This window comes from Syngnathus acus, chromosome 13, assembly GCF_901709675.1.
Source record: "Syngnathus acus chromosome 13, fSynAcu1.2, whole genome shotgun sequence".
NCBI lineage: Eukaryota > Metazoa > Chordata > Actinopteri > Syngnathiformes > Syngnathidae > Syngnathus > Syngnathus acus.
Window position 1 is genome coordinate 4,190,460 of NC_051098.1, and position 20,537 is coordinate 4,210,996.

Below are 20,537 nucleotides of genomic sequence, written 5' to 3' on the forward strand. Positions count from 1 at the left end.
ACCGAGTCACCGAACCCCTAGGTTTCGATTGAACCCAGGTTGAGAACCACTAGTGTAGAGTATGAGTGAGAGGAAACTGTTGGAGGAGAGAGTGGTCTGCTAACCTTGACTCTTGCATTTCCTGCGCTTACCAGGGAAGAGGCAACTGAGGCCTGAAACCTTCTCAGGGCCTGTTCACCCTCAATCCATCTTGCCTATTTGCCCATGTCCTTCTATTATTTTCTACATTTCTTTCCACCGGTGCAACCAGGAAACTGTCCGGATGTACATGCATTTGCCCTTATTTTGTTGTGTCTGCAACCACGCAGTGCAAATCTCAATTGGCTTACAAGGATAAATGAATAAATAACTTTTGATTGCTTTAATTTTTTTTTATTTCACATGATTAGTCCTTTGTTCTGCAGAAATCAACGGGACATAAGAAACGAACTTTATAATCAGAGCACCGTCCATTCATCTGGTCAGAATTTCTACAGATGAGCCCAGTCTTGTTATCCACTCTGCAGAGATGAAAGAATATTGTCACTGTCACGGGTACAAAAATCAGAAATAAAAGGAGCTACAACAATCCAACCGTGGGCAAAGATGGCTTCCAATTACCTTCAAGTCATTTCAGTGTAGGTACATACATATATTGTGGGGAATGGATGAAATTGCACTGAATAGTAGTTTGTGTATGTACTGTGACAAGCAGTCTCAACTTAGCTACACAAATGTACTACGTAATGGCAGTGGATCTAGTACTTACACGGCAATGGTGTCCCCTGTTGAAGTGGAAGGCTTTCCATCTACAGTTTGGGCCTCAATGGCAAGTGGAAGACGACACATTTCACCTGGGTTTTCAGCATAGATTTTATCAAGTATCTCATAATCTCCAGTGCCACTGGGTTTGTCTTGATTAAACCATGATGTCGTGCACACTGAAATGAATGAGTCCAGAAGAGGGGAATCATTTCAATATGCAATTTGGAGTTTTCTTTGGAATCAATTTAGGCAAAGTGAAACAACAACAAATACACACACATGCACACAAGCACACCCACGCAAACACACACACACACTCACACAAACACACACAGACACACGCACGCACACACACACGCACACACACACACACACACACACGCACGCACGCACACGCACACACATAGACACACGCACACACACACACATCCTAGTTTGAAAAAGTGTCCTAGCTCTTGGTGTGTTCAGATGACTGAACTTGTTCTACTGAAAAGGTTGACGTTGAGAGTTATTGTAATCAAAACAGAATTAAGGGACAAGTAGAGTGTGTAGGGAAACATGGTAAAAGGTAGCAAAAATTATAAACTGCAAAGACGAGCAAAGTCAAGAAAAAGAGAACGTGGATGTGATGGAAATAAAATGTACCAGCAAAAATGTTTGCCCCAATATTGCATTTGTGGATGGTTGTTTGTCTCTGTGTGCCCTGCGATTAGCTATCTATTTTGATCCATCTCAGGGGTGGGGCCATTTTGCCACTTGCTGTAGATGGAAAATGAATCGCTCAAGTAGTGACCAATCAACTTGAAAGCCAAACGACCATACTCAGTGATGTCATTTTCAGTCAACAGCAAGTGGCAAAATGGAAGTAGCTGGACTTTGCTGGATAATTCAGAGTCCACAACCACAATATTAAAAGAAAATAGAATAGTAGTACCACAGAAAATATCGTAAAGAAAAACTTTGAGTTGATTTTTTCTTTAAACTCCTGAAAATAGGCTGAAATAAACTGTCGTGCATTATGCACTAGATTACCTTTATGTTCACAGAATTCAAGGGGGCACGAGAAACGAACTTCATGATCTGCACAAAGCCCATGGTAAGGCTGGTCAACATTTCTACAAATAAATCCAGTGCGTGTGTCAGATCTGTTGAGACAATCGGCAGAAAATAATCACCTTCACTAAAGGGATGAAGTAGCATCATTCGACATCAACATTGGTAGTTCATCTTATACCGTACTTACACTTGAATCACATTGCCTGTTGACTCAACACTGGCTCCTGATACGGTCCTGGCCTCAATTCCAATTGGATGTTTACATATCTTCCCTGGATTTTCTTTTTGCAGGTCGGAAAGAGTTTCATAGTCTCCAAAACCACCAGGGCTGTCTCGATTCATCCATGGAGTCCAGCATTCTGGAGCAGTCACAGCAGAATTTGTTGAAATGAAATGTTGATGATCAAAATTGATATTTAGTATTCCAGATCAATGTATGTTGGTGAAATTGCTGAAATACAATGTACAATAATTTGCTAGTTTTCCCATGATCTAAGCCACTTAGTTTGTTTGAAATACACATTTTACCCATTTTACAGAATCCAACTTAGTGTGTTTTAGCGCAAGATTACCTGCTGGTCTGCAAAAATCAAGGGGGCACGAGAAACGAACTTCATAATCTGCACAAAGCCCATTGTAAGGCTGGTCAACATTTCTACAAATAAATCCAGTGCGTGTGTCAGATCTGTTGAGACAATCGGCAGAAAATAATCACCTTCACTAAAGGGATGACGTAGCCTCATTCGACATCAACATTGGTATTTCATCTTGCTATACCGCACTTACGCATGAATTGCATTGCCTGTTGACTCAACACTGGCTCCTGATACGGTTCTGGCCTCAATTCCAGTTGGATATTCACATATCTTGTCTGGATATTCTTTGAGCAGGCTAGGAAGAGTTTCATAGTCTCCAGAACCACCAGGGCTGTCTCGATTAATCCATGGAGTCCAGCATTCTGGTGCAGTCACAGCAGAATTTGTTGAAATGAAATTATGTTAGATGGTCAAAATTGCTATCCAGTACTCCACAACAATGTCCATCCATCCATCCATCCATCCATCCATCCATCCATCCATCCATCCATCCATCCATCCATCCATCCATCCATCCATCCATCCATCCATCCATCCATCCATCCATCCATCCATCCATCCATCCTTCTATACTGCTTGTCCTCACAGAGGTCAGGGGCATGCTGGAGCCTATCCCAGCAGTCATCGGGCAGTAGGCGGGGGACACCCTGAACTGGTTTCCAGCCAATCGCAGGGCACACAGAGACGACTAACCATTCGCACTCTCACTCACACCTCGGGACAATTTGTAGTGCTCATTCAGGCTACCGAGCGTGTTTTGGGGATGTGGGAGGAAACCGGAGTGCCCGGAGATAACCCACGCGGGCACAGGGAGAACATGCAAACTCCACACAGGGAGGGCCGGTGGTGGAATTGAATCTGCACCCTCCTAGCTGTGAGGCGGAAGTGCTAACCAGTGCCCCACTGAGCCGCCCTCCACATCAATGTATTTGTGAAATTGATAAAAGCATTCATCCATGACTTGGCACATTTACTCATCAGTTAAACAACTTAGTTTGCTTGAAATACAGATTGTATATAATTGCCCTTTTTACAGAAACCCAGTAAATGAGTTTTAGCCCAAGATTACCTGATGGTTTGGAGAATTCAAGGGGGCACATGAAACGGACTTTATAGTCTGCACAAGGCTGGTCAGTGTTTTGACAAATAAATCCAGTGTGTGTGTCAGATCTGTTGAACCAACCATCAGAGGTCAGTCACTTTCACTGGAGGTCTATAGTGGGGGCATTCTATATCAACAGTTCAAGTTGTACTTACACTTGAATGGCATTGCCTGTTGATTCAACACTGGCTCCAGATGTCGTTAGAACCTCAATTCTACTTGGACGTTCACATATCTTCCCTGGATATTCTTTGTGCAATTCATAAAGAGTTTCATAGTCTCCAGTACCAGAAGGGTCGTCTCGATCAAACCATGGAGTCCAGCATTCTGGAGCAGTCATAAGAGCACATAGCAAGACTTGATGAAATACTATAATTGCGTTAACTAGTCAAAACTGCTATCAAGCACTCCACATCAATGTATTTGTGAAATTGATAGTCATTTATACATTAGTTGGCTTACTTTCTCTTTAGCTGAACAACATAGTTTGCTTGAAATACACATTCTATGTAATTACCCTTGTTACAGAAACCCGGTGAATGTTTTGCACAAGTTTACCTGCTGGTTTGCAAAATTCGAGGGGGCACAAGAAACGAACTTTATAATCTTGACAAGGCCAATTGTCTGGCTGGTCAGCGTTCCTACAAATCAATCCAGTGTGTGTGTCAGATCTGTTGAAACAACAATCAGAAATCAGTCACTTTTACTGGAGGGAGGGAGGGGGGGGGGGGCGGGGGGATTCTACATCATCAACAAGTTTGACTTACACTTGAATCACATTGGCTGTTGACCCAACACTTTCTCCTAATATGGTTCTAGCTTCAATTCCTTTTGGATGTTCACATATCTTCCCTGGATATTCTTTGTACAATTCATAAAGAATTTCATAGTCTCCAGTACCAGAAGGGTCGTCTCGATCAAACCATGAAGTCCAGCATTCTAGACAGATCACATGCAGATCACGGATCACAATTCATCTTGTAATCCTAATGCAACACTTGTATAGCAGTGACTATTACTGGTAAAGCAAATACGAATTTCATTCCAAACACTATTGTACATTGGGAGTCTGAAGATGTTATGATGTGAATCACATTTGGCTAATATGAAAAAATAACTATAATCAGATCTATAAGCGGGTTGAGCTTGTACAATGGGAGTTACCGTATTTTTCGGACTAAATGTCGCTCCGGAATATATGTCGCATCGGCCATAATATGCACAATAAAGTGAAAAAAAACATATATAAGTCGCTCCGGAGTATAAATCGCATTTTGGGGGAAATTTATTCGACAAAATCCAACACCAAGAACAGACATGAACGAGCAACAACAGGCTAAACGATACGGTATGCTAACGTGACATAAACACAAACGAGAAGCTGAGAACGGGCTTGATGTAACAATAACAGTTATTCAAAAAACTATAACATAAATAACTACTTTATCAACCCATCGGTGTCACTCCAAATCATTAAAGCCATCGATCGAGTTTGACCTCCTTTATGTAAACAAGTCCGACGTCAGCGGCGCGTTGCAGTTCAATTTTTTCTACAGGCCCATATAACAATATATAAACTATGTATGAAATAACAATAATATAAACAACAATTTTATCGAACCATCCGTCTCACTCCAAATCAATAAATCCATCAGATTCTTCGTCTTCCGTGTCACTTCAAAAAAAACCAAAAAAACAACACAGCTGTTGACACCGGAACTACGTGCGCCGCTGACGTCAGACTAGATATATCAAATAAATGTAATATAAACAACAATTTTAACGAACCATCCGTGTCACTCCAAATCATTCAATCCATCCTCTGTGTCAAAAAAACAAAAAAAACAAAAAAACAGCTGTCGATTCCGGATCTACGTGCGCCGCTGACGTCAGCCTCGTTGTCAGTTGGCAGCTCCAATTATTCCACAGATCAACGTATATAACTATATTGTAGCGTTACCAAAGTACCAGGCAAGACGTGGGTTTGGGTTTTATTTCACAAATGAAGAGCTCAACATGTGAACCAACACACGCAAGTGCCCTGGATCGCTCTTATTCTACAGCCATAGTGCGCCCTCATGCGGTTTAAAGTGAAAATAACGTGTGAAGTGATCAACTATACTAGTAAGTAAAATGTTAATGATCAAGTAAAAATTTGTGGAAAAATTCACATATAAATCGCTCCTGAGTATAAGTCGCCCCCCCCCCTCCACCCAAATTATGAAAGAAAAACGCGACGTATAGTCCGAAAAATACGGTATGCCTTTAATTGGAGAAAACAAATAATAATGATAATGAAAAAATGTATGCTTTGCTTACGATCACTGGTAGCTTGCACATGGCCCCCTAGAAAAATAAGTCCAAATGAAATATGTTCATTTTCCTGTATCTTTTAAGATGACATGTCACAAAGCAGTATTGTGAAGATCAAGGTTGCGTTTCTTAAAAAGGCTCATACCAATATGCAGGAGCACAAGTGTCAGATTGTAGTATTATACTGCAAACCACATTTGGGCAAACAAAAAGAAGCAACTCTACACAGAATACAGATATTTATATAACTTTAAGCAGGTTTAACTTGCACAATGGTTGTTATACCTTAAGTTGGAGAAAATAAAAGGCATATGCAGGATAAAAAAATTGAGTCGCTTGCTTACCATCATTGCTGCCATGCACATGAACCCCTAGAAAATAAGTCCAAAAATATGTTCATTTTCTTACATCTATTAAGATGACATGTCACAAAGCAGTATTGTGAAGATCAAGGTTGCGTTTCTTAAAAAGGATCATACCAGCATGCAGGAGCACAAGTGTCAGATTGTAGTATTATACTGCAAACCACATTTGGGCAAACAAAAAGAAGGAATTCTACACAGAATACAGATATTTATATAACTTTAAGCAGGTTTAACTTGCACAATGGTTGTTATACCTTAAATTGGAGAAAATAAAAAGCATATGCAGGATAAAAAAATTGAGTCGCTTGCTTACCATCATTGCTGCCATGCACATGAACCCCTAGAAAATAAGTCCAAAGATATGTTCATTTTCTTACATCTATTAAGATGACATGTCACAAAGCAGTATTGTGAAGATCAAGGTTGCGTTTCTTAAAAAAGATCATACCAGCATGCAGGAGCACAAGTGTCAGGCCCAACTGTGGGAGAACAGGCATTAGACACAGTGGACCAGGTTAAATCTCACACTGTTTCAATGGGCAATTACATAAACTAGAAACAGGAGACGGCTTGCTCCCGTTCAGTGGAGACAGAGGAGTAGATAAATAATATTGCTATGAAATCTTCATCTATCCAGCTGCTGTTTGTATATGGTATATGTTCATACATTACCCATTTTATCATCATTGGATGTGTCATTCGTACAGCAAGGTAGGACTTTTCCTTTAGAAAGAAAACCACATTTCTCATAAGCATTCCAGTCATAAATGCATCTCCCTATTTTAAGATTGTAGACAAAATTGTACAATTTACCACATGAAATGTAAAACAAAATGCTCACAGTACAGAAAGATGTCGTAGAGATCCTCAAGAACTGAGGGAATTTTAGCCTTAACTCCTCGATGGGGTGGATGCCGCTCTCGATAAGAACCAAGTGACAGACTTCACTGAACACGCACAGAATTAAAGAGAGTTAGAAGGTTGTCCTATTCTGTAGCACAAACTTTAAAAGATACCAATTCGTTTTGAATGGTTCTGGTCGCAAAGTTCTAAAACTATGCAACTAGGAGGACAGGATATGAACACCAATTGCAAATCAGTTCACCTTTTAACACTCTTCCCTACTTAATTGTTTATACAAAAATATACTTAATGGGTAAAAAAGGAGCATCACATAAAGACTCGACAGAAACCACATATAAATCTCACATTTCAACATTGATATATTTTATTTTAGACTAGTAGTTAACCCAAAATGAGACGCCGCACCATTCGAATTTTGACAACATGACTAAGAATAAGTGAAGTATGAAGCATAATTGTCACTTGCACAACTACTCACCATTCAAGCTATGCTTGAGTGTTGGCTCTGTCCCTTCTGTTCAAGAAGTGGAAATCCATACAATAACTCCATTTACAAGTTCTTTATATAGTTTTTTTTTTCATGCGTTTCAAGGGTCAGGTGACCATGGGAATGTCTGGAATTTATTTGAGGTATTTAGTGGAAAAGTAAGAAATTTGGAATTCCTTTGGAAAGAAATTTGTCGTTAAAGCAAAAATGACTTGGAGGCATATAGAAACATTTTGGCGACAGAAATAACTTGTTTGGAAAAATACTTTTTTAAATCACAGTATTATTTGTACTCCAAATATGTTTTAATTTCCCCAGACATCTGTGGCAAACGTTTTGAAAAGACTTTGCCGTTTTTAGTTTTAATCAAACTTTGTTTTCAAACGCTGTGTCGAAACTGTGTGTAGATATCTTTGAAATGTAAAATGCAGTATAAATAAAAAATGTTATTTGAAAGGTGATTTGTAGATGTGGAAATGAAAAGAGACTATAGCTGGGTTTTAAAAAAACAATGAATGGCTTACAACCAATCTTCATAAATGTTTGGTTCGAAAAAAACGTGCCTGCCAATTAGAGGGAATATTGTACCTCGTCCTGCCACAAGGTAGCACATATCTCTACGACACGGTCAAGGAGACATGTCTAGTCATTACGATCAAACAAAGCTATCCCCTATGAAATTCATACAAAATAATGTTTAAGTAATTCATATTGGTACATAATGTGTTGCCTGCTTGTTAGGAAGGTGAAGTGTAGGCATGTATTGATTGATGATGCATGATGGACGATATTTGATTCAGGCAAGATCATGAGAAAAGGTGTGGGCAGGCAGGCAGGCGGGGGACAGACAGACAGACAGACAGACAGACAGAAGCTGGTTTGGCCAAGGTATGACCTCAGCATGTTAGACAAAGTGTGAGACCAACCCAGCCAGTCACTCAAGCTGGACTGGCCAAGGAATGACATCGGCATGCTGGTCTGGCTCAAACAGAGGGGCCGCAAAATTTGAGCAGGGACTGGGAATTCACCTAATGTTTGAGTGACCTGAATGCCCCACGGGACTGCAAGAACCAGCTGAGCCTGTGCAACCAGGACACTGTCCGGAGTAGCTCAAATACTGTTACTGGATTTTTGAAAGGACGATGATTTTAGGAAAGAAAAAAGCATACGACAGTCGATGTGGCTAAATTGGTGGAAGTTTGGAGTCTGCCCGGTATACTTAGCTGGGAAACATCCCAATTTGGTCATTGTTTCATGTGTTTACAGTCAATAACATTTCTATGTAGCACAAGGCGAGTTATTTGATGTACTAACAGGAACCAACAGTGGAAAAGGATGCAGAAAAGAGTAGAGTGATATGAGTAAGCAAGCTGGACTGTGTTCCCTAGGTGAGTAAACTGGGTAGACAGGTGGTTTAGCCGCATCACCTTTTGTTTTTTGTTTTTTAAACGAAAGGCCAAGCACTTAAAATTTCAGTGGCAGTCTTTGAGCTATGCCCTGGTTACACAAGCTCAGCTGGTTCTTTCAATCTCTTTGGGCCTTCATATCACCCAAACATTTTAGGTGAATCCCCAGTCCTTGTGCATGTGCAATAGTGCTTGACCTAATCGAGAAAGCACCTAGGTTGCACAGGTTCAGCTAGTTCTTGCAGTCGCCGTGGGCCTTCAGGACACTCATACATGATTAGGTGAATCCCCAGTCCTTGCTCAAACTTTGCAGCCCCTCTATTTGAAGCAGGCCGGCATTCCTATGTCATCCCTTGGCCAGTCCAGCTTGAGTGACTGGCTGGGTTAGTCTGACACTGTGAGCAAGGGCTATTTTACCCAATGCTTATAATTAAGCTGAGCCTTCATATAGTATGGTTCCCTCTCTTCCAACCAACAGGAGTAGGTTTTCAATAACAAAACGTCTGTTGTTGAATGATATAGGGATGCAGAGGAAACTTCAATTTATGTGCCAGCATGAGAATAGCGTGAGAACACCACAGCATAATGTAATTAAACATGCATCACACTTTCGATCGCAACTAATTATTTTGACGTGTAGATTGACCAAATACCGGGAATAGTAACAGTAGAAGAAAAAGCGGTGTCAATAAAACTGTTTAGTTGCCACATGGGCAACCGCTTGGGGACATAATATGTAAATACATTATTACATCGCGCAACTGCAGCGCACCGCCGAACGCGCAACCGTAGCCCGTCGCCCACTGCGCTGGTCGCATTATTGTGACAGAGCCGTTGCTGAAATTTAGAAAATATTTATAAAGTCCTGATGTACGTTCCAAAATTTAAGTTGACCTAAGTGCGCAGGGAGCTTAATTTTGTCCGATCGCGCAACTGCAGCGCACCACCGAACGCGCAAAAGTAGCGCGTCGCCGACCGCGCAACTGCACCGCGCTGGTCGCATTACTGTGACAGAGCCGTCGCTAAAATTTTGAAAATGTTTTTAAAGCCCTGATGTACTTTCCAAAATTTAAGTGGACCTCAGTGCGCAGGGAGCTTAATTTGGTCCGATCGCGCAACCGCAGTCCGTGTTTCATGTGTTTACAGTCAACAAAATTTCTATGTAGCACAAGGCGAGTTATTTGATATACTAACAGGAACCAACAGTGGAAAAGGATGCAGAAAAGACTAGAGTGATATGAGTAAGCAAGCTGGACTGAGGGTGAACAGGACAATAACAATTTGTGACTTGAATGATAATGTATTTCTACACAGGACGTTAATCGTTTTTACTTGAATGAGTCTACACAGTCTGGAAAAAGGGATACAGTGTTTAATTTTTAGCTGTGATAAACCGGCAGATCAAAATCATCAGTATTGCCCAAGTAGAGTAGAACCCCTGAACTCGACATATTTAGATATTGATGTAAAATATCGGGAAATTAGATCAATTGCTTTTATTGAATACATTTGTTCGACGGAAACATAGCCAATGCTTGAAATAAGCAGGTTTGCATATCAGTCGAGTTTTCATTTTGCCTCTTGTATAAAATCTGAAAATCAAAAAGTCAAAGCCGAATAGGAAACACTACAGTTGATGGTAAGGAAGGATGGCAAAAGGGTAGGGGTATTTCACATTAAACCACAAGATGAGCACCATGACATGTAATTTTTGTAACACAAACCTTGTGCTCTGTGAATGGTGGAGGAAAACAATGTAAATTTTGCATAGCATAAATCAGGAGATTAATGATAATGTACTTTACTAACATGAGCCCTGCAGAGGGATAATCATCCGACTACCGTTGAATTTGTGACTAATTTACTACTTGGGCGTCAAGTGCAGAACATGCCGGAACCGTAGATACATTATACAGACGTGTTTGCACGTGTTGTGTCGACACCTGGTGCTATGTGACATACGGCAAACTGACTCCCTTTCCTCCCTGTTTGCCCTCTGGGCCATGCCGTACATTAACAAAACGGACAACATCTTGATCGACTTCAAATCAAAACCAACTGTGATGCAGTGATTCAATCATACCTTTAAGAATTGGTTCAGAGTGCATCAGCCTCCTAGTCTCTGCTGTACTGACAGATTAGACCCACTCACCTCCTCCTAGTTCCCTCTGTAGCCCTATATCATTCAACAAGCGATATTTTATTGTTGAAGGTCTAGTCCTGTTGGTTGGACGAGAGATATAGTACAGTTCCGTACTATATCAAGCCTCAGCTTCATGATAAGCACGCCGGACAATGTCGATGTCGGCTCTTCCTATCATTGTGAAGCAGAATTCACCAAGCGTTGGATTGTTCACCCACTAATAGGGAACGTGAGCTGGGTTTAGACCGTCGTGAGACAGGTTAGTTTTACCCTACTGATAATGTGTCGTCGAATTTGCTACCTTATACAGAATAATCTTACACAGAATGTGAGACCAACCCAGCCAGTCACTCAAGCTGGACTGGCCAAGGTATGACATCGGCATGCTGGCCTGTTTTGAATAAAGGGGCTACAAAATTTGAGCAGTAACTGGGGATTCACCTAATGTATGAGTGACTTGAATGCCCACGGCAACTACAAGAACTAAACCTGAACTAAAGCTGAACCTGCGTGACCTAGGCCCTGTCCGGATTAGGTCATGCACTATTGCACAAGTGCAAGGACTGGGGAGTCACCTAAAATGTTTGAGTGATGTGAAGGCCCAAAGAGATTGAAAGAACCAGCTGGGCCTGTGTAACCAGGGCACTGTCCCTAATAGCTCAAGGACTGCCACTGAAATTTTAAGTGCTTGGCCTTTAGTTTAAAAAAAAAAAAAGCACACAAAAGGCGATGCGGCCTAAATCACTTGTCGACCCTGTTTACTCGGCTAGGGAAAACTACAGTTTGGCCCTTATTTTATGTGTTTACAGCCAGTAACATTTCTTCATTCTTCATACTTTGCACTTGAGTTTTTGTGTGGGAACAGAAACAAAACCCTTTCCCATACTTCCAAGTTGTGTTTTCAACAAATCATTCTTTATTTTAACTTTACTTATTCACCACATTACCTTCACAGTGTAGCATCTGATCCTTCATTAGTTGTGGATACACATGTTCTGAGGATGTTCTACGTTTCTTTGCACAATACATACACACTCAAGACGGGAAATATGGATGGACATATTGACAAACTAATTACATGCGTACACACATTATTCCGCACCAATTGGTGCATACACGTTAGTAATTGAGTGCTGTGATTGTCACGTGCGGAATGGAGCTGAGCGACCAAATGCAGTTTGGACCAGGGTTTATTGAGGCAAAAGGGTGGTGGATGAGGATGAGGGGAACAAACAGGCAGGAAAGAGCAGGACGGAGACTATCGGGGAAAGAGGGAGGCAAACTAACAGAACGTGGTGACAGAACTGGCTGACAGGGAGAGCAACAGAGTAACAGACTAACAGAACTAACAGTGCTGATTTACAGGGGTGGCAGCAGAGGGAAACTAGCAGACTAACCGAGCTGACCGACAGGGGTGGCAACAGACACAGACCAACAGACTAACCGAGCTGACTGGCAGGGGTGGAAACAGAGACAGATTAACAGACTAACCGAGCTGTCACCATCCGCATGCGCTTTGTGAATTATACGCTCTCTGTGTTTTCCATGTTTACTCGTTAGCGCCACACAAAATCCTTTAGTGAATTCTGCCCTCGCCCTTGCTGCCAAAGAAAAAGCAAACCAATAGGGTGAAAGACGCATTGACGTTAAATCAGTGGTTCCCAAACTTTTGCAGGCTGGCGCCCCCTTTGGCTCCCCAGTGAATTCCTAGCGCCCCCCCCCCCCCATGGACCGGCATTTATATAAATAAATAATACATTTATATAAATAAATAAATAATACATTTATAATATCATTACCATTACGTTGAATTAGTGGGAGCACTAAGTTTGTTTCTCAGAAACGAGCCAGTCCCATCTAGACGTAATCGGAGACAATGACACCCGAAGTGATTTAAGGTTTGTCTTTTATTGCAGGATGCTTGGTCTCCATGTGTTGAAGCAGTTTTGAATGCTTCACTGCCTGGTTAGTTAGCCTGTCGCCACATATTAGCTTTGCGGGCTCGACTGGGAAAACATGTCACGTGACCGGGACGAGTGTCTTGACCTGAATTAATTGATCGTCGATAAAAAAAATAATTCTGTGCGGCTTGGCGGCCCGGTACCAAGTGACCCACGGACCGGTACCGGTCCGCGGCCCGGTGGTTGGGGACCACTGCCCTAACCAGCTCAACACAACACAACACGGCGCGTTCTGGCGAGTCCCCAATTTCATGTTGACTTGAACTCAAGATGATGTTGACCGCCAGAATGCGGTTTTTATTATAAGATAAAATTCTGAACATTACAAGCTTGAAATTACAAACCTGAGCTTTTGCTTTTGTAGTCTATGCTGTCGGATCTGACTGGGCCAGAGCGGCGTGTTGTGTACAAATCGACTGCCGCCCCCCTACCGCCCCCCTACCGCCCCTTTCTTCCTCACCGCCCCCCCAGATCTTTCCACCGCCCCCAGGGGGGCGGTACCGCCCACTTTGGGAACCACTGCGTTAAATTATTATCCATCCATCCATTTTCTATACCGCTTGTCCCCACAGGGATCGCAGGTGTGCTGGAGACTATTGAAGTGTCCAGAGAAAACCCACGCGGGCACAGGTAGAACATGTACACATCGCGAGGAGGGTCGGAGGTGGAATCGAACCGGTACCCTCCTAACTGTGAAGCGGACGTGCTAACCAGTGTTCCACCGAGCCGCCATTATTATTATTATTATTATTATTCTTAGTAGTAGTAGTAGTAGTAGTAGTAGTAGTAGTAGTAGTAGTAGTAGTAGTAACAATGGCTTAACTTTTACGACATTCTGTAAAATCAATTTGATTTTTCTGGCGTGTGAATTGTCGTTTGTCTTCCCAGCAATTGGATGGAAACCACTCCAGGGTGTGGCCCACCCTGCTGGCCCAAGATGGATGCACTTCATCATAACGATTTAGAATCAAATAATTCATGCCACTGTTAGTTTGATCCCATTTGACTTGGGGTCAAATTGATCATTTATCCATTCATCTTCTAAAAATATATTCCTCATGAGGGTCAAGGGTGTGCTGGAGCCTTTCACGGAGGTCCATGGGCGGGTTAGGTGGTGTGCACTCTGAAACCTGTTCTCCATGGATCGCCACCTTGCCGTGGTGGAGAGCCTTGCGTGTTCCGATGAACCTAAGAGCGATGCCGTCTGGAGTCTCGGCTCCTGGTAGGTTCAACCATGGCGGTGAGGTCGAAGGGGAGGTTCCAGACAAAGTGCGATCCAAAGACCTCAACGGTGGGAGTGGCGGAGGATGACACTGTGAGTCACAACGGCACTGAAGGCGGACGAAGGCTGCAACAGAGGGTGGTCTCCAATCGTCATAGACCCATGCCATTGGATCCCGGGCCATTTCTGCCAAGGACCGTGTGGTGGCTGCAGGCGCATCAGTCTCCCCACGCTAAAAGACGTCACGCGCAGGCGTCCTCCTGAAGGGAACGTATTCCATTTTACATCCTGGACAACAAAGTCCTGTGCCGATCAGGAAGTGGTAACGGGGGCAGGACAGTGAGGTCTGGCAGCCCCTAGCCACAACCTGGCACACAGGCGGTGGGTGTTAGATTCAGTCGTTAAGTTCTTGGACTGAGGCAGAAGAGCTTCTCGGCAGCTGCACCCATGACTGAGCAGCCCTATTTAGGATCCACTCTGCTCACCCCATTTAGGGGAGGGGGTTAGAAAAGGTACCCTAAACATAGCCTGCCTCACAAAATCCTGTCTGGAATACCGCATCCAGAGGGATCACCATCACGCGGTCAGAAACAAAAACATGTACACATTGGAGCCTGGAACGTGCGGACCCTAACGGACAACCAAGCCAGTGATCGACCTGAAAGGCGAACTGCCATCATCTCCAGAGAACTAAGGAAGTTCCAGATCGACATCGCAGCACTCTCCGAGACCCGACTAGCAGATGAAGGGCAGCTGAAGGAGGAAAAAGGTGGATATACTTTCTTTTGGAAAGGAAAACCTGCAACTGAGCCAAGAATCCATGGTGTGGGTTTTGCTATCAAGAACCGCCTCATCAACCACCTCCATGAACTCCCTGTGGGCATTAACGAGCGCCTAATGACCATGCGCCTGATGCTTGCCAACAATCAGATGGCCACGGTCATTAGTCCCTATGCACCAACACTTGATGCACAGGACGAAGTTAAGGAGGCCTTCTACGCTGACCTAGTCAAAGTCCTATCGGAAGTCCCCAAGGAGGATAAGCTAATCCTGCTTGGAGACTTCAACGCCAGAGTGGGACGAAACCACCACCTACGGAGGGGTACGCTGGGAAGAGAAGGGGTTGGAAACACAAACTCTAATGGCACATTACTACTAACCAAGTGCTCAGAACACAACCTGGTCATCACCAACACACTTTTCCGTCAAATTAACAAGTTCAAAACATCTTGGATGCATCCTCGCTCCAAACTGTGGCATCTCATCGACTATGTCATTGTCCGCTCTAAAGACCGCCGCGATGTCCTAAACACCAGAGCAATGACCAGTGCAGACGACTGCTGGACCGACCATCGCCTCATTCGCTCCATCATGTCCATCCGCCTAATGCGGACAAAACGGATGCAGAAAAGACAATGCCGGCCAAGAATAAACATCGAGCTGTTGAATGACACCGCCTACCAACAACAGCTGCAGGAGGCTCTTAGTGCAGCGCTGCCCAACCACTACCCAGAGGATACTGAAACACACTGGAGCACACTTTCGACTCCCATAATGAACACCTGCAAAAAAATCCTCGGGCACAAAAAGCGTACGCATCAAGACTGGTTTGATGAGAATGACACTGAGCTCCAGCAGCTAATTAACAACAAGCGGCAGGCTTTCATCACCTGGCAAAATGACGTCCACTGCAAGGTGAAACGAGTAGCCCATGCCAAAGCGAAGGCAGCCGTCCAAACACAGGTTAGGAAACTGAAGAACCAATGGTGGACAAAGAAGGTTCTGGAGATCGAGCAGCTTGCTGACTCTGGAGACACGAGAGGCTTCTTTGATGCCACAAGAGCGGTGTATGGTCCCAGCCACCGCTGCCTAACCCCCCTTCGCTCAAACGATGGCCTGCTGCTGAAGGACAAGGAGGCAATTGCAAACAGGTGGAAAGAACACTACGAGGACCTCTTAAACAGGGACACTATACCTGAGATGGAGGCTCTTGATCAACTACCACAACAGCCCACAGCTGAAAGCATGGGAGAGCCACCCAGCCTGAACGAGCTGCAGGATGCCATTGGGAAGATGAGGAACAACAAGGCTGCTGGGCCCGATGGAATTCCAGCAGAGGTCTTGAAGAAAGGCGGACCCGACCTTCTCAGGCACATCCATGCCCTGCTTCTTAAGATCTGGGAAGAAGAGGAAATCCCTGCGCAGCTCAGAGATGCCTTAATCGTCTCCGTATTCAAGAAAGGAGACAAGGCAGACTGCGGGAATTACCGTGGCATTTCTCTCCTCTCCACCATAGGGAAAGCCCTCGCTCGGGTTCTAGCCAACAGACTCACCCCCCTGTCAGAAATCATCCTTCCTGAGTCTCAGAGTGGATTTCGCCCAAGTAGAGGCACCACAGACATGGTTTTCATTGCTCGACAACTGCAAGAAAAATGCCGGGAACAAAATCAACCACTATACATGGCCTTCATAGACCTCACCAAAGCCTTCGACTCAGTTAACCGTCAGGCCCTTTGGCTGGTTCTATCCAAGATTGGCTGCCCAGACAAATACATCAGAGTACTGAGACTACTGCATAATAACATGTCAGCCACAGTGCTCAGCGGCAGTGGAGACGAGACGGAACCCTTCAGGGTTGACACAGGTGTCAAACAGGGATGCGTCATCGCTCCAACACTATTTTCCATCTTTATTGCTGCTACCCTCCGCCATACAAGCAAGCATCTGCCCCACGGAGTCAAAATCATGTACAGAACTGACGGTCAACTTTTCAACATCAACCGACTCAGGGCTAAAGGTCAAACCGCCACCATATCCATCATGGAGCTGCAGTATGCGGACGACAATGCCCTTGTAGCCCTGTCGGAAGAAGACCTACAGAGTATTCTGTCTGCCTTCGCGAAGGCATACAAACAGCTTGGTCTAGCCATTAATATAAAAAAGACCCAAATCCTCCACCAACCACTACCAAACTGCAGTTTGCTTGTCCGCCCCCCAAACATCTCTATTGATAACATCCGACTGGAAAAGGTTGACCACTTCCCCTATCTTGGCAGCCTCCTGTCATCTAAAGCCACCATTGATGATGAAATTGACCATCGCCTCAGCTGTGCCAGTGGGGCTTTCTCAAGGCTACGGAAGCGAGTCTTCGAGAATCGTGACCTCCAAGCAAAGACCAAAATCTTGGTCTACAAAGCTGTGGTCCTCCCCACCCTTCTGTATGGGTCAGAAGCCTGGACCACATACAGCAGGCACTTAAGGGCACCTACCATCACAGATGCCTGCGGAAAATCCTCAGGATCAGCTGGAAGGACCGACGCACCAACACCAGCGTCCTGGAGGAGGCTGGCTTGCCTACCATCACTGCCACCATTGCCCAAAACCAACTGAGATGGATTGGCCATGTAATCCGCATGCCTGACTCTCGCCTCCCAAAACAAGTTCTTTATTCCCAGCTCGCTGAAGGAAAGCGGGCCCCGAAAGCGGAGGTCAGAAGAAGAGGTTCAAGGACAACATAAAAGCAAACCTGAAGAAGTGTCACATAAACCTTAAAATTTGGGAAGACAAGGCCGCAGACAGGACGACGTGGAGAAACCTTGTCCGTGACGGCGCCGCTCAATAGAACGTTGACCTCCACCATGCCGCTCAAGACAAACGCAGACGCAGAAAGGAGAGAGCCCCCACCAAGCAGGCCCAACCCAAACCCACCACCATTACATTCCCCTGTCCACACTGCACCAGAGTTATCGGGTCCAGGATCGGCCTCTTCAACCACCTGAAGACCCACAAAGACCAAGAAGGAGGACCGTCATACTCGACTACGAGTGACCGCCGATGACTCTGAAGCCTAAACTGTCACAGTAACACCTACAAAAAAATTAAGGTGGTAAATTGGCCCATCAAGCATGATTTTGGAATGTGCGAGGAAACCGGAGTATCGAGAGATAACCAAAAGGCAAATATGCAAAATTCACACAAGAAGCTGGAGTCAAAATCACTCTTTGCACCTCTGCTCTGTGAGTTAAATGTGCCAGTGCAACAGTGCACCAATCTGCCGCGTACATTATCATTATTACTTGAAGAAAACAAAATTTTAATTTTAATTAGTTTTGATTTTGTCGAATTTGCGCAAATAAAACCCACCTACGTTATTTTATTATTCTGAAAAGGTAGATATGTATTAAAAAATAAAAGTATAAGAATGTATAAAAGTGTTGTGGGATACAGTTTTTTTTCTTATGAACATTTTGTTTCACTAGTATGCACTATGAAAATGTAATTTATGTAAATATGTAACTAGTAATTGTACACTACATGCATTTGCTCATTTGCTCTTTGCTTTAGTTTTGTCTGCAACCACGCAGTGAAAATCGCAATTGGCTTAACAGAATAAATGAATGAATAACTTTTGATTGCTTGAACAACTTTTTATTTCACATGATTACGCCTTTGTTTTGCAGAAATCAAGCGTTGTTTAATTTCACATGATTACTCCTTTGTTTTGCAGAAATCAAGGGGACATATGAAACGAACTTTATAATCGGAGCAGCCTCCATCCTTCTGGTCATCATTTTTACAGATGAACCCAGTCTCGGTATCCATTCTGCAGAGATGAAAGAATTTAGTACAACGAAAATCAGCAATAAAAGGAGCCAGATCAATCAAACTGTGACAGTGATGACTGTCAATTGGCCTTAAATGTCATTTCAGTTCAGACGTCTTGTATTGTGTAGTAGTTTGTGTATGCAATGTGACAAGAAGATGTCACTTACCTACATAAATGTATGTATGTGCAGTGAATCGAGTACTTACACGGCAATGGTCTCCCCTGTTGAAGTATAAGGCTTTCCATCTACAGTTTGGACCTCAATGCCAAGTGGAAGATCGCAAATTTCACCTGGGTTTGCAGCAGAGATCATATCAAGCATCTCATAATCTCCACTCTCACCGGAGTAATCTTGATTATACCAAGGGGTCTTGCACACTGAAATGAATGAGCCCAAAAGAAGGGGATTAATAAAATATGCAATCTATCGATTTTTAAGAACCAAATTGAGTGTAAACACGCACAGCCTTGTCCGAAAAAGTGTCTTTGCTCTTGCCCTTTTAACTGAAATCTACCTATGTTGATGCATTTTGGGTGTTGTAGCCATTTTGCCATTTGCTACTGACTGAAATAAATCGCTCAGGTAGTGACCAATCAACTTGAACACCAAATAACCATACTCAGATGGCCGTTATTGGCAATTACCAGAGCATTGAGCACTGGGGACGTCATTTTCAGTGGACAGTAAGTTGCAAAATGACTGCCTTGATATATACTATATATAAAAAAAGGGTGTGGAATTTGATCGTAAATTCATATTCCGCAAACGTGGTGCCACAGGAATGTTATAAAAAAAAAAAAAAAAAAAGAGAATTTTCTTCAAACTGCTTCCGGCAGGCTGAAATTAACTGTCATTTACTGGATTACCTTCAGGTCCGCAGAATTCAAGGGGGCACATGAAACGGATTTTGTAATCTGCACAACTGCCATTGTGTGTCTGGTTAGCGTTTTCACAAATAAATCCAGTGTTTGTGTCAGACCTGTTGGGACAACCGGCAGAAATTAGTCACTTTCACTGGAGGGCTATGTGGATGCATTCTCTATCAACAGCGCTAATTCAACTTGTACTTACACTTGAATCACATCGCCTGTTGAATCAACACTGGCTCCAGATGTAGTTGTAACCTCCATTCGGATTGGATGTTCACATATCTTCCCTGGATTTTCTTTTTGCAGGTCCGAAAGAGTTTCATAGTCTCCAGTACCAGAGGCGTCGTCTCGGTTAAACCATGGAGTCCAGCATTCTGGATCAACGTCTTGGAGGATCGCACATATTTTTAGGTCACAGTGATCAGATATCAAATTGTCAAACATTTTTATTGACTTTAAGCAGGTTTAACTTGCACAATGGTTGTTACACCTTAAATTGGAGAAAATAAAAAGCATATGCAGGATAAAAAAATTGAGTCGCTTGCTTACCATCATTGCTGCCATGCACGTGAACCCCTAGAAAATAAGTCCAAAAATATGTTCATTTTCTTACATCTATTAAGATGACATGTCACAAAGCAGTATTGTGAAAATCAAGGTTGCGTTTCTTAAAAAAGATCCTACCAGCATGCAGGAGCACAAGTGTCAGTCCCAACTGTGGGAGAACAGGCATTAGACACGGTGGACCAGGTTAAATCTCACACTGTTTCAATGGGCAATTACATAAACTGGAAACAGGAGA

The 20,537-nt window shown here is 43.4% G+C and overlaps 1 protein-coding gene across 9 annotated transcripts in view; it reads right to left on the minus strand.

The window, feature by feature from the left end:
• Nucleotides 1-353: 353 nt before the first annotated feature.
• The window catches only part of LOC119132359 (cartilage intermediate layer protein 2-like), a 67,807-nt gene continuing 47,623 nt past the window's right edge, over nt 354-20,537 (minus strand). For 2 of the 9 annotated variants that reach the window (XM_037267546.1, XM_037267545.1), the window contains exons 3-8: nt 20,420-20,450; nt 20,285-20,311; nt 19,938-20,121; nt 19,733-19,845; nt 19,072-19,243; nt 18,730-18,862 (exon numbers count right to left, since the gene is read on the minus strand). In XM_037267546.1, coding sequence (XP_037123441.1) covers nt 18,748-18,862; nt 19,072-19,243; nt 19,733-19,845; nt 19,938-20,121; nt 20,285-20,311; nt 20,420-20,450 — 642 coding nt within the window. In that variant the 3' untranslated portion in view covers nt 18,730-18,747. Of the gene's footprint in view, nt 501-748; nt 921-1,776; nt 1,890-1,987; nt 2,160-2,372; nt 2,486-2,586; nt 2,759-3,465; nt 3,567-3,653; nt 3,826-4,056; nt 4,170-4,265; nt 4,438-5,817; nt 5,845-6,394; nt 6,517-6,624; nt 6,656-6,848; nt 6,900-7,518; nt 7,565-15,392; nt 15,396-18,729; nt 18,863-19,071; nt 19,244-19,732; nt 19,846-19,937; nt 20,122-20,284; nt 20,312-20,419; nt 20,451-20,537 lie in introns of those variants that run through there. The other 7 variants (XM_037267538.1, XM_037267541.1, XM_037267540.1 and 4 more) reach the window with 7 other exon arrangements.